Source organism: Elephantulus edwardii, unplaced genomic scaffold (genome assembly GCF_000299155.1).
Source record: "Elephantulus edwardii isolate Elephantulus edwardi_28Jun2011 unplaced genomic scaffold, EleEdw1.0 scaffold00196, whole genome shotgun sequence".
In the NCBI taxonomy this organism is placed as follows: domain Eukaryota; kingdom Metazoa; phylum Chordata; class Mammalia; order Macroscelidea; family Macroscelididae; genus Elephantulus; species Elephantulus edwardii.
Window position 1 is genome coordinate 3,069,775 of NW_006399946.1, and position 12,613 is coordinate 3,082,387.

General features: G+C 36.3%; 2 protein-coding genes across 2 annotated transcripts in view; one reads left to right on the plus strand and one right to left on the minus strand.

Annotated features, from left to right (window-relative positions):
* The window catches only part of PIEZO2 (piezo-type mechanosensitive ion channel component 2), a 731,335-nt gene that overhangs the window by 373,474 nt on the left and 345,248 nt on the right, over nt 1–12,613 (minus strand). The window contains exons 5-6 of the mRNA XM_006897012.1: nt 5,698–5,908; nt 3,277–3,490 (exon numbers count right to left, since the gene is read on the minus strand). Of these exons, the coding sequence (XP_006897074.1) occupies nt 3,277–3,490; nt 5,698–5,908 (425 nt within the window). The remainder of the gene's footprint in view (nt 1–3,276; nt 3,491–5,697; nt 5,909–12,613) is intronic.
* The window catches only part of LOC102866002 (POU domain, class 5, transcription factor 1-like), a 13,523-nt gene continuing 7,116 nt past the window's right edge, over nt 6,207–12,613 (plus strand). Inside the window, exons 1-2 of the mRNA XM_006897022.1 lie at nt 6,207–6,272; nt 7,202–7,271. Of these exons, the coding sequence (XP_006897084.1) occupies nt 6,207–6,272; nt 7,202–7,271 (136 nt within the window). The remainder of the gene's footprint in view (nt 6,273–7,201; nt 7,272–12,613) is intronic.

The following is a 12,613-nucleotide window of genomic DNA, read 5'->3' on the forward strand; positions in this document are numbered from 1 at the left end:
CAATACCCTTCACAATAGTTAATCACAAGATTAAATATTTGGGAGTAAATATAACTAGAAGCACAAAAGATCTATTCAAAGAAAATTACAAACCATTATTACAAGAAACAAAAAAAAGCCTGGAGAAGTGGAAGAATATTCCCTACTCATGGATAGGAAGGCTCAATGTCGTGAAAACGGCAATACTAAGAAAGGCAATATACACGTTCAATGCAATACCAATACAAATACCAATTTCATTCTTCAATGAGATTGAAACGGCAATCTCCAGCTTCATTTGGAATGGAAAGACGCCACGAATAAGCAAAGCACTCCTTAAAAATAGAAAAACGGTAGGAGGCATCTAACCCCCTGATTTAAAATCCTACTACACTGCTGTGGTAGTCAAGACAGCATGGTATTGGTACAATGACAGACACATAGATCAATGGAATATAATTGAGAACCCGGAAATCAGCCCATCTATTTACGGTCAACTTATTTTTGACAAGGAGATGAAATCAGTTAGGTGGGGAAATGACAGCCTTTTAAACAAATGTTGTTGGCAAAATTGGAAATCTATCTGCAGAAGAATTAAACAATATCCCCACCTCACTTCATATACAAAAACCAATTCAAGGTGGATCATGGACTTAGGACTAAAACCAAGGCCTATAAACTTCATTCAAGAAAAGCTTGGAAGAACTTTAGTAGTCCTAATCCACAACATAAAGAGTCTTCCCAGTATTCTGAAAAATTTACAACGAGGAGAAGATAAAATAGATGAATGGTACCTTCTAAGAATCAAATCCCTATGTGCTCCAGAAACTTCTCTAACAGGGTAAAAAGGGAAGCCACAGACTGGGAAAAAGTGTTTGGTAATGACATGTCAGATAAGGGACTTATATCTGAATTTATAAAATACTTGAGCACCTCAATAAGATAAAGGTGAATAATCAAATTGAAAAACGGGCACAGGATATGAACAGACACTTCACCAAGGAAGACATTCATGTGGCCAACAAACGCATGAAGAAATGTTCAAAATCCCTAGGTCTGAAAGAGATGCAAATAAAGAGAACCATGAGATATCATGTCACCCCAGTAAGACTAGCAAAATTTAACAGAACAGCAAGCAACAAATGCTGGCGATGTTGTGGAGAGACTGGAACCCTTATTCATTCTTGGTGAGAGTGTAAAATGGTGCAACCACTGTGGAAAGTGATGTGGCGCTTTCTCAAAAAGTTGCAAATAGAGAAACCATTTGACCCAGCAATTCCACTACTGGGAATAAACACTAAAGAGACCATAAATGGCACCCAAGTAGATATATGCATACCCATGTTTATTGTGGCTTTGTTTACCATAGCAAGGAGTTGGAAACAACCCAAATGCCCATCAACAAACGAATGGGTAGAGAAGCTGTGGTATATTCGCACAATTAAATATTATGCTGCATTGAAATACAAGGAACTCATGCAATATTATTCAAAATGGGTGACCCTGGAGGACATTATGCTGAGCGAGGTATCTCAGTCACAAAGGGACAAATGCTATATGGTGCCTCTGTTGTAGAATGAGGCTGACATCGGGGTGGGGGTAAGACTGAGAAAAACTGGATGAAATATGTTTACGGCATTGAAGTCTTTGCGGGAGAGAATATGTTATATTTTAGGGCATTATGTTTATCGCAAGAGTATGGGATGAGGGTTGCAGGGTGGATTATATTTGGGGTTTGGGGGATGTGTGGGGGGGATTGCGTACAAATTAGGGAGTTTTTCTTTTGCGTTTGAAGGAGAGGAGCAAACGGGTCGGGGGCGGGGAGAGGGGTACAACAATGAATAAATGGAATTCCAAAATCTCTGTAGATGTTCATTGAAATGAAAAATAAAGAAATTTAAAAAACAGAAAAAGACTGATAATGCAAAAATGACATGAGAAGACCTTTTACAAAGAAGATATCCAGATAACAGACACATGAAGAAATGTTCAAACTCCCTAGCAATAAGAGAGATGCAAGTCAAACTCACAATGAGATATCATCTTAATCCAGTATCAGTGGCAAATTTTAAGAGGACAGCAAGTAATAAATGTTGGAGAAGATATGGACAGATAGAAACACTTATGTACTGTTGGTGGGATTGTAAAATGGTACAACCACTGGAAGGCAGTTTCACATTTCCTCAAAAAGGTGAACATAGGAATTCCATACGACCCAGCTATTGAACTGCTTGTAATACACCCCAAGAAAATGAGAACTGAGGCATAAATGTAGATTTATACACCAATGTTCATAGCAGCATTATTCATCATTGCAAGAACATGGAAACAGTCGAGCTTTCCAACCACAATAGAATGGATTGAGAAATTATGGTACATTCATATAATGGAATACTATGCAGCATGCAGGAGCAATGATTTTTAAAATCACTACCTAACTTCAGAGGTACTGGAGAGCATTAGGTTAAGTGAATTAACTCAGTCCCAGAAGGACAAATACTGTAAAAGACCATTATTATAGAAATAGAAAGATAACTACTAAAATGTGTATAAGGATTTAAAGAGGGAGGGAAGGAGCAAAGGGATAAGGATGGGCAGGGGAATAATCATAGGATCAGACAATTTGATGGGTAGAGGGAGGGAGGAGTGGAAATGGGAAATGGGAAAGGAAATGGGAAAGATCCACTGTGAAAAATAATGTACAATAACTTTGTAAGTAAACCACTATAAAACAAAATTTTATTTAAAAAAACAGTAAGTGAAAAATTCTTTCATTTTAATTCCCATTTGCACAATAATGAGGTAGTGTAATAGTGTAGTTTCCAAACAAGCCAAATTACTAGGTTTATCTCTTTGCCCTCCTCCATGTATGTGTATGTTTGCATCTATCTGTTTGTCTCTCTCACTCACTCACTATAGACTCACGAATGCTTATTTAATTTCCTTATAATTTATTCCTCATAGTACTTCTTCATGTTCAATTTGTGTAATATTTAAAAGGTCGATGAGAAGTCATTTTTGCTGCATTCATTTGAACTGATATATAAGTGACTTTCTGGATCTCTTTCTACTGTTCTATATGCTTCAAAAAGAAAATCCCCTCCTTTCATGGATCCAGCTGTATATCTATCTGAGATCTTCTACTTTACCTTTGCTTAACATATTAATTGATGGCATAAAGAAATTCAGTATCTCAAGTAAACAAATTCAGTATCCCAAATCAAGAACATAAAGGAGAGGGTCTAAAAAGTGGTGGCTGGGAGAACTCTCACTGGAATATTCTAAATGTTTTCTTACCTTGCATAGTAATCATTGGGTGGAACAGCTTCTTGAAAGAACTGGAACTGGTATAAGTAAAGCCCAATCAAATGTCCAGCAGTGAAAATAGCTAGCAGGACACATAGACAGCTGAAGAGCAATGGGTCAAATGTTCGGCACCAGGACCACCAGGTGCAGAGACCCAGAAACACAAAAAAATACACAGAGGAGGTCAAAGATGGCAGCATCATACCTGAGGAAGAAGAAAGAAAATGATGACAAATTGGAAAGAACTTAAATATGATTTGCCAGTCAATAAAAGTGGCATAGTGGTAAGAAGCTGCAATGCAATCCCAAAGACTATTGGTTCAAATACACCAGCAGCTCCACAGGAGAAGGATGAGCAATAACTTTCTGTAAGATAAAGCACCTCTGAAAACCTGCTGGAGGGTCAGTTATAGGTTTATTCTGACTTGAAGGCACACAACAATAACAATAAGAAAGGTAACTAAAGAGAAATTAATTGTGAATTTATGTTGCATACTGTTTGGAATTAAGTATTTAAGGCATTAAGCACATCACATTTATACAATAGAGTCCTAGTAGTGCAGTATGTGACATGTTCAGCAGCTAACTGAATGGTTAGTGGCTGGAAGTCATCAGCTGCTCCTCAGGAGTGAGACAGCCAGTTGGCTCCCACAAACATCACATCCTAGGACATCTAATGGAAGGAGATGGACTTGATAGCAATGAGCTTGTTATGATTTGTCCAAATTTCTTTTTATTATTTAGATAATCACAGAAATTGTGAAGAACATATACATGAAGTATCAATTTATAAGAGAAAGAGAAGATGAACAAGTTCCTCTTACATACTTGTTGTGTCTGAGTACTGGAAACAGTTACTTTTCACACCATTAGAAATGACATAATTTCTTGCTTGATTTCATCTGAAAAATTTCTGGGAAATTATATATGCCTTCAAACTTTCTCTTCAAAGATAAGTTTTCATTTTCTTTGTAATGATCCACTGTTCTGGTTAACTAGAATTTATAATAATTTATAATAATAATACATTTATAATAATAATAATAATAATAATACATTTATAATAATAATACATTCTATCCAACATTTCTAGGGAGCTCTGGAGGCATAGTGGGTGGATTCTTACTTTGCTTCTCTAGCACTGTGAACCCACCAGTTGCTCTGGGGAAGAAATGTGGACAGTAGTCTTCTCCTGTGTCATTCATAACTTTGCAAACCCACTGGAGGATCAGCTATGAGTGAGAACTTCAGTAGCAGTGAATATTTTTATTTTCAAAGATTGTTGCTTGGAATAAAAATTGACTGCATAGCAACAGGTTTGGTTTCAGTATAACCGTTAAAGCTTCACTAAAACTTTGTCCCACTTGACAAAATTTGGTTTTCCTATCATCAAAAGAGGTTATGTAAAAAATTAAAAAAGAAACTATGTAAAATGTGGTATAACTTATTTATGCTGTTGTTGTTAAGTGCAGTTGAGTCGCAGGCAACTCATAGCGACCCTATGAAGGAGAGTCCTCAACTCTTGGGTGTCTCTCATCCTCTCTCCAGGTTCATAGAGTTTTAGGAGGCAAGCTCTTATGGAAGTGGATGCCACTCCTCCTTCCAAGATAAGCTATTACATAGGCATCTTAAAATAAGTTTGTCATTTTGAAGTGATTTGCCATTAAGATATTGTTATGTTTTTGGGAAATTATGTTTCTCTCCTTTTATACCAATTAAATTGTTTCACCCTGTGAAATTTCAGCTACGTGCTTTGGGAAAGTCTTCACTTGATCTTAGCCAAAAGGCCGAGAAGCGATGCTTTGGGAAAGTCTTGACTAATAATCATTACAAGCAGAGCTCTGGAGCAGTGGTCAAAAGTGCAATGAAAGTAGGCGGTAAAAGATCAAGATAACATTACTATGGAATAAACTGTTCCTGGCCAAATTTAAGAGGAAGTGTGCATCTGCACTGAAAGATTATAATCTGATTTAGCAATTAAAAAACCCCCACTATATCCTGGAAAGTTATATTAAGATAGATCAATGTAAACATGTCCCTTTAAAATACACATGTAGAGGTTGTGACCAGTGCACACTCAGATTACTAAATATCAGAGAGAACATTCAGACAACCTAATCAAGAGAGTTGCTATTGTAGTAAAAAAAATAAAAATTAAGCCACTAAGATATGGAAAAGATTGCTTCACAGAGATTAACAAAACTAAAACATCTAATACCAACAAAACAAGAACTTAATGATTTGTGGGTGTGTGTGTGATGTGCTTAAATGTGACCAGTGTCACAAGAAATCGGTCACTCGTTTAGTGACATGAAATAAAATTTACTTTTTAAAATTTTCTATCATTTCTTTCACTTTTATCAGTTCTCCTCAAGTCTTTTCCTCTGCTCCAATTCATACCGGAATGCTCACCTGATGAACCAAGGAGAATCGTTACCACCACCTTCCCAGCAGTTGTTATCATGTTGCCAATAAACTCCTTTAGCTTGGATGCCACAGAGGCAAGCCTGCGGAACAATTTCAACTTTGTGCTTTCTTCCAGCTCACCTTCTACACCATCTTCTCCATCTAAATCCTCTTCATAGATCAATGCCTCCTCTGAATTAATTTTTTCTCCTGCAGTCTAAATAAATAGAAAACAGAGAACATTTCATTCCAGAACCCTCCCTCTACCCAGAAGATTATATGATTCATAATAAACATGCAAGTCAGTGTGGTGAATTCTTTACAAAACAAGAGCAAAAATGGAGACAACTTATATCCTTCCTATAACTTTGAAGGAAACATGAAATAATATCCCTAATTCCATGCCATCTTACTTAGAGGCTTTTATTTTATAAAAGCAGAAGAAGGAACTGTGTGAAAGAGTTATTAACAATCTTTAATATGAGTTTGGGTCTTCAAATTTACAATTTGTCACCATGGCAATAGGTTTTTATAAAACTATCCACAGATTAAATAAAAATGATGAGTCCAATCTGTGTTCAGTAAATCCATTAACTTTCTAAAATTTACCTGTCTTAATTATTTCAATCTTTTCTTAGGAGGACAAACTCTAGGGCCAGTAAATATATAGCCATGCCGCTACAATATGGTTTTAAAGAACCATCGAATAGTTCAATCCTTCAAGTGAAAAACACGTGTATCAGTATCACATTTATTTCTATGTTTTCTTACCTAGGTCTGACATGTTTTTTAAAGGAGTCTGTGTGACATGAAGCATTATGTGTTGGGCTGCAAATTGAAAGATCAGCAGTTCAAATCTATCAGTCACTCTTTGTGAGAAAGATGAGGCAGTCCTTCCCATAAAGAATTTTAGCTTCAGAAGCATGATGGAAGGCCATCATAAGTCAGAGTCATGAGTAAGTGTATTTTTAATTTATTTTCATTTAAAATAATACAAAAATTTTGTTGTGGGATCATGAAATTTTTCTCTGGGCTAGGCCTTTATAAGGATTCAAAAATAAAAATATTATCTGGGACCTATGTAGAGGGAGACTGTAAAAGAAATAGGACGGATCAGGATGAAAAAACAGAGTAATGATGTTCAAGATTCAAGGGTGATTAGTTTTATAAAACATAATGTATGGGAATGATTGTATGAAACATAGTAAGTACAGGGTGAAACAAATTGCATACAAAATTTGTAAGCAAACCACCATAAAATTGAAAAACATATATTAAAAAATTTTTAAAAATTACCTTAAGACAAGTCAGATTCAAATACATATGTATTCTTTGCATGGTTTCAAGACAATAGACTCTATACTTGCAACCTGATTGAAAAAAAAAGACTAAGCTGTCTACAAGAGCCCACAGGATCCTACAGTCCTATATACCTATTTAAGGGATAAGGAGCAGGACCTGGCCTCTCCATTTCCCAATTTAACTATTTCTCTCAGTACGCTTGGTTTAGGTGTTTGAATTATATTCATTGGTGTATGAACCTTTAACTGTATATAAGCTCACAGAAGAAGGTTGGGCAAGTAAGTGTCTGAAGGGTCATGATTAAGAGTGCTTTTGTGGAAGAAAGATGGCACTTACGGATATTTCTCCCAAGGAGCAGCTGGTACATCTGAGATGCTGACTCTTTGGTTCACAGTCTGGCATATTACACACTATGCTGCAATACCATCTTGGAACAATGTTGTTCTTGTTGTTCTGTGGAACTAAATCACAACTGATCCTTTCCAGCAGATTTTTAGAGGTTGTAGAATGCACCAGAGGAGGCTTTCAGAGGTTATGAATTGTGTGGGAGGAAAGTGCCCATCTTCCTCCCATAGAGAAACTAGTTTATTCATATTGCCTCGCTGAGCTAGCAGCACAACTCCTTATCTACTAGGTCACCAGAGTTCCTTTATTTGGAGTAAGAGTTATCTATTGGAAATAGGTATATATTAAATTGAAACCAATTTTTTGTGTAAATTTTCATCAAAACACAATAAAAATATTTATATTAAGAAAACAAAATTATTGTGGTTGTCAAGTGATATTGAGTAGACCATGACTAATAATGACAACAGATCTGAACCTTACTCCCTACATCATTGCCATAATTTGTCATGCTCAAGTCTATTTTTGAAGTAACTGTTTCGGTCTGTCTTGTTAAAGGTCTTCTTATCTTTTACCAACTTTCTACCTTTCCCAGTATCCCTCATGTCAACATGCTCAAAGTATGTGAAAAGAAGTTTCATCATGCTGTCTTTTAAGGGGCACAGACAGACTGGATAATTAGTACTCTTTGCAAACACCACAATTCTATTCTTCTTTAGCCGCCCTTTTTCATTATCCATTATTCAGGTGCATGCAAAGCAATTGAAAATACCATGGATTGGATCAGACATACTTTAGTCTTTAAAAAAAATCAAAACTAAAAACCCCATAAAACCTCATTTTTGGTGTATACTGATGGGTAAAGGAAAGGGGAAAGATCCAGTGTGAAAACGAAAGTATACACTTTATTCTTCAACGTCCCGGTTCTTTAGCACTTTGGAGAGGTCCTTGACAGTTGATTTCCCGAATATAAGAAGTCTTTGATTGCTATAACCATGGGTGTTGATTGTGAATCTAGGTAAAATGAAACCACCAACAACTTCAATCCGTTATCTACCAATCATGGTATTGTTTTGTGGTCCAGTGATAAGGATATTTTTATTTTTCCTTTTTCATGTTGAGATTTAGTCTGTATTGAATGCTGTAGCCTTTGATCTTCTTCAGTATTTCAAGTTTTTTTAATTCTTGAGGAGTAATGATATCAGTTTGAAGATTAATGTGCGTCTGATTCATGGTCTTTCTGATTACTTGCTATGCACCTGAGAGCTTTAATGGCTTTGAGCTTTGGTATTGGAGAAGAGCACTGAATATTCCATGGATGGCCATGAGAACAGACAGATATGTCTTGGCGAAGGTGTAGATGGAGTGCTTTTTGCAAGTAAGATAATGACATCTGCATACAGCAGGTTATTGAGGAGTCTTCCTCCAATCCTGATGCCATATATACAAATTAAATAGAAATGGAGAAAGGATACAACCTTGACACAGCTTTTCTGATTTTAAACCATCAAGTGTTCATTTGTTCTGTTTGGATAACTGCTTCCCCGTCTACATACAGGTTTCAGATGAGCACAATTAAATGTTCTGAAATTCTCATTCTTAATGTGATCCATAATTTGTTATAATCCATGCAGTCAAATACCTTTGAATAATAAATAATACACATGTAAACATTGTTCTGATATCCTTTGCTTTTAACCAAGATCCATCTGACATAACCTTTTTACCATGTCATGTTCTGAATCAAACTTGAATGTCTGGCAGTTGCATGTCAATCTAATCATCCAGTCATTTTCAGTAGACTCTAGATTTTATTTTCACAGGATACTGTTATATAACACAAACAAGATGAATCTTGCTTAGATCCACAATTAACACCCTTGGTACCAGCAGTCAGGAAATAAGGGATGTACTGCAGTAGGAAAATCTGCAGTTAGGGCCCTGTCCAAATTATTGAGGTGTAATGATGTCAGTTTGAGGACTAACGTGCATCTGATTCAGGTCATGGTCTTTCTGATTGCTTGCTATGCATCTGGGAGCTTTGATGGGTTTGAGCTTTGGTGTTGGAGAAGAACACTGAACATTCCATGGATAGCCATGAGAACAGACAAATATGTCTTGGAGAAGGTGCAGCTGGAGTGCTCTTTGGAAGCAAGAATGAGGTGGCTTCACCACACACACTTTGGGCATGTCACTAGGAGGGACTATTCCTTGGAGAAGAACATGATGCCGGGAAGAGTAGAAGGTCAGCAAAAGAGAGGAAGACCATCAACCAGTTGTATTGATATGGTGACTGCTGCGATGGGCTCTTGTGTGTCAAAAAGTGTGAGGATGGTACAGGGTAGAACAGAGTTAAGGTCTTTTGCTCATAGGGTTGTTAGGAGCTGTACTCGATTCAACATCACCAAACAACAACAACAACAACCTGTATTGGAAATTACAAATTGAAGAGGAAAGGTGTCACATTCAGAGCAAAAAACGCAGCATTTCAAGATCTATCCTGAAGTGAAATGATCTGAATGTTTATATATGTGTGTGTGTGTATATACACATATATACATACATATATATACATATACACACACACACACACACATATGAATGACAAGTTAATACAATTATCCAAATAAACACACCAGACACTAAAGCCAAGGATGAAGAAATACAGGGGAGATTTCTACAACTTAACCAGTCTAAAATTTATCAAAGATGAAATCAAGATGCATTAGTAATAATTTGTGACTAAATATTGTGATTGCTGTGATGCTAAACACTGTTGACACTAATGTGTTAAATGTGATAATGGTTATCCATGGTGGACAGTGTTTGGTGGAGCTCCCTGATTTCAAAATGAAAAAAAACCAAAAAAACCCCCACAAACTTGGAAGCAGAAATGACATCCACTTCCGAAATAGCTTGTCTCCAGAAACTCTGTGAAAGTAGAGAAACTAAGAAAGTTATACAAGTGTTCAGGTCTTTCATTCATAGGGTTGCTATGAGTTGTCTATGACTCAACGACACCTAACAACAATAAATTATAAAAATTGGAAACAAAGAAGGACGGACCGGTCCTTTTCATATGGTCTAGTAAAAGAAACAAGGCTGGAGATCAACTAATGAAATTTTGTACAATCAGTGATTTTATTCCTTGTAAATATTTGCTTTAAGAAGAACGTAACAGTGAATATATACATGAATCTAACCTGACAGGACACATAAAAAACAGGTTTACTATGTCTGTGGAAAGTAGATGTTGGGGATGCTCAATATTAACAGTCAAAATAGACTGGGGCTGACTGTAGAACAAATAATTACCTTATCTGCATGTTAAAATTTAAAGTTAAGAAAATGAAAACAAGTCCACAGGAACCAAAATGTGATCTGAGTTTATCCCACAAAAATAATTTCTGTATTTTTGCCTTTGTGGATGAGCTTTGTGGTGAAACAAAGGCTCAAAGTTTACCTTCAACAGTTTTGAACTATCTTTATCTTCCAATATTTCTCAGTGGAGGTATGATGTAAGCAGCTGGAATAGATTTCTTGAGTACTGCTGAGAAGCAGACATAGCTGCTGTGTCTTTGGAGTTTTCTGGCATATGAGCAGTACTGATTCATGTCTAGAAGAGGCTACCTGTAATGAACTACCTTCCATGCCATACCAAATATTTCCAAGTTCACATCAATCTATTTATAAGCACCACAAGCTAGGAACTATTCAGAGAGTCGAGAAAAATAGGCTCTCTTTCTTTGTTAAATATGCTGTTCCTACCATGTTAAGTGTCCTCTCTTCTGTTCTGCACGCCTAGTTTTCATGACCTCTCTTTGTTCTCTAGCTTTTGCTATATCCCCTGTGCAGAATTCCTGCGGGATAAATTAAGTGAAACTATTAATGGGATACTTATATCCAATTGACATACAAACATCCTGCTCATAAGCTCTTGTTACTTAAATTCTCTCTTGCAACAGGTGACAGACATTAAAAATCTTCCTTTAATATTTTTTACTTTGCAGGCCATATGGTCTCTGTTGGGATTATTCAACTTTTCCATTGTAACAGACAGAAGGCATAGAGAAAATGTAAACAGGTATGTGAGGCTGTATTCCAATAAAGCTTTATTTAGAAAAATGCCCCCCACACCAAATCCTTCTTGAGGTAGAACATTTAGTGAAAATCTTCCATTACTGCCCTTGAAAAGAGACAAAGAGAGACTAAAGCTAGGGCCTTTTGAGTCATTGTTAGAAATACATCAGTAACTTTCATAAATGACTTGTTATTCAATTATAGAACATCTACGGATGTAGATTAAATCAAATAGAAACCTCTGGTCAAGAAGCCTTTGAGAGGTTATAAAATTGGATTTTCCTGAACTCCCTTAGGTAGGCCAGAGTCCTCTATAATATTTTTTTAAATAAACATACTGCTTTAGTTTAAGGTTTTCAACATTTTTGTACCAGAATCCCTGGGGCTCTCAATTGGAAACACTTTTTGAAACTGCCAAGTTGAGGGAGAGAAACGTTAGATTATGACCTCCTCCTCTCTTAACAGAGCTGCAAAAGCCATGAGTCATGTGTAGGCTACTAATTAATATTCAGCCTTCCTTTGCACACTACCTGGCAAGGGAAAAACACTAAACCTCTGGATGAGCTTTCATTCCACCTCACACATTTACTATCAGGCTTGATAGCTAGAGTTGTAATCAGTTCCTGTACTGGAAAGCAATTGGAATCTGGCATTAAGTATAGTCAAAATAGCTATAAATAAAGACTTAACTCCCCAGGTTCCCAAGAAATCTTAGAAATCACAGGAAAAAAGTGGTTCCTCTGCAGTTTAAAAAGTTAAAATAAAATAATATTACTCATCATGGCAGTCTGTTTAGAAATCTAAAACCTATTTTAAGAAAAGTAATTACTTTCTTTACAATCTCTCAGATTCTAAAGTAAGTTTACAAGAAATCTAGAATTTCTTGGGCTAAGGAGGCCACATAAACACTTGAGACTATTTCACTGATAAAATCTATGAACTTTAATGAAATATATCTCATGAAGTTTTCTTTAAAAACTTGAGTTAACTAGGAAAAAGGCTTGCCTTGAGAATTATGCTTTTCTCAGATCTATCAATTTGGGATCAAATTCGCAAAGTTGTTGTTGTTGTTATGTGCCGTCGAATCATTTGCGACTCAGTGACCCTATGTACAACAGCCCTAAACCCTGCTCTATCCTGTGCCAATCTCATTGCCTCTGACACACCCATCCCGATTACCCCAATCACTGAATCA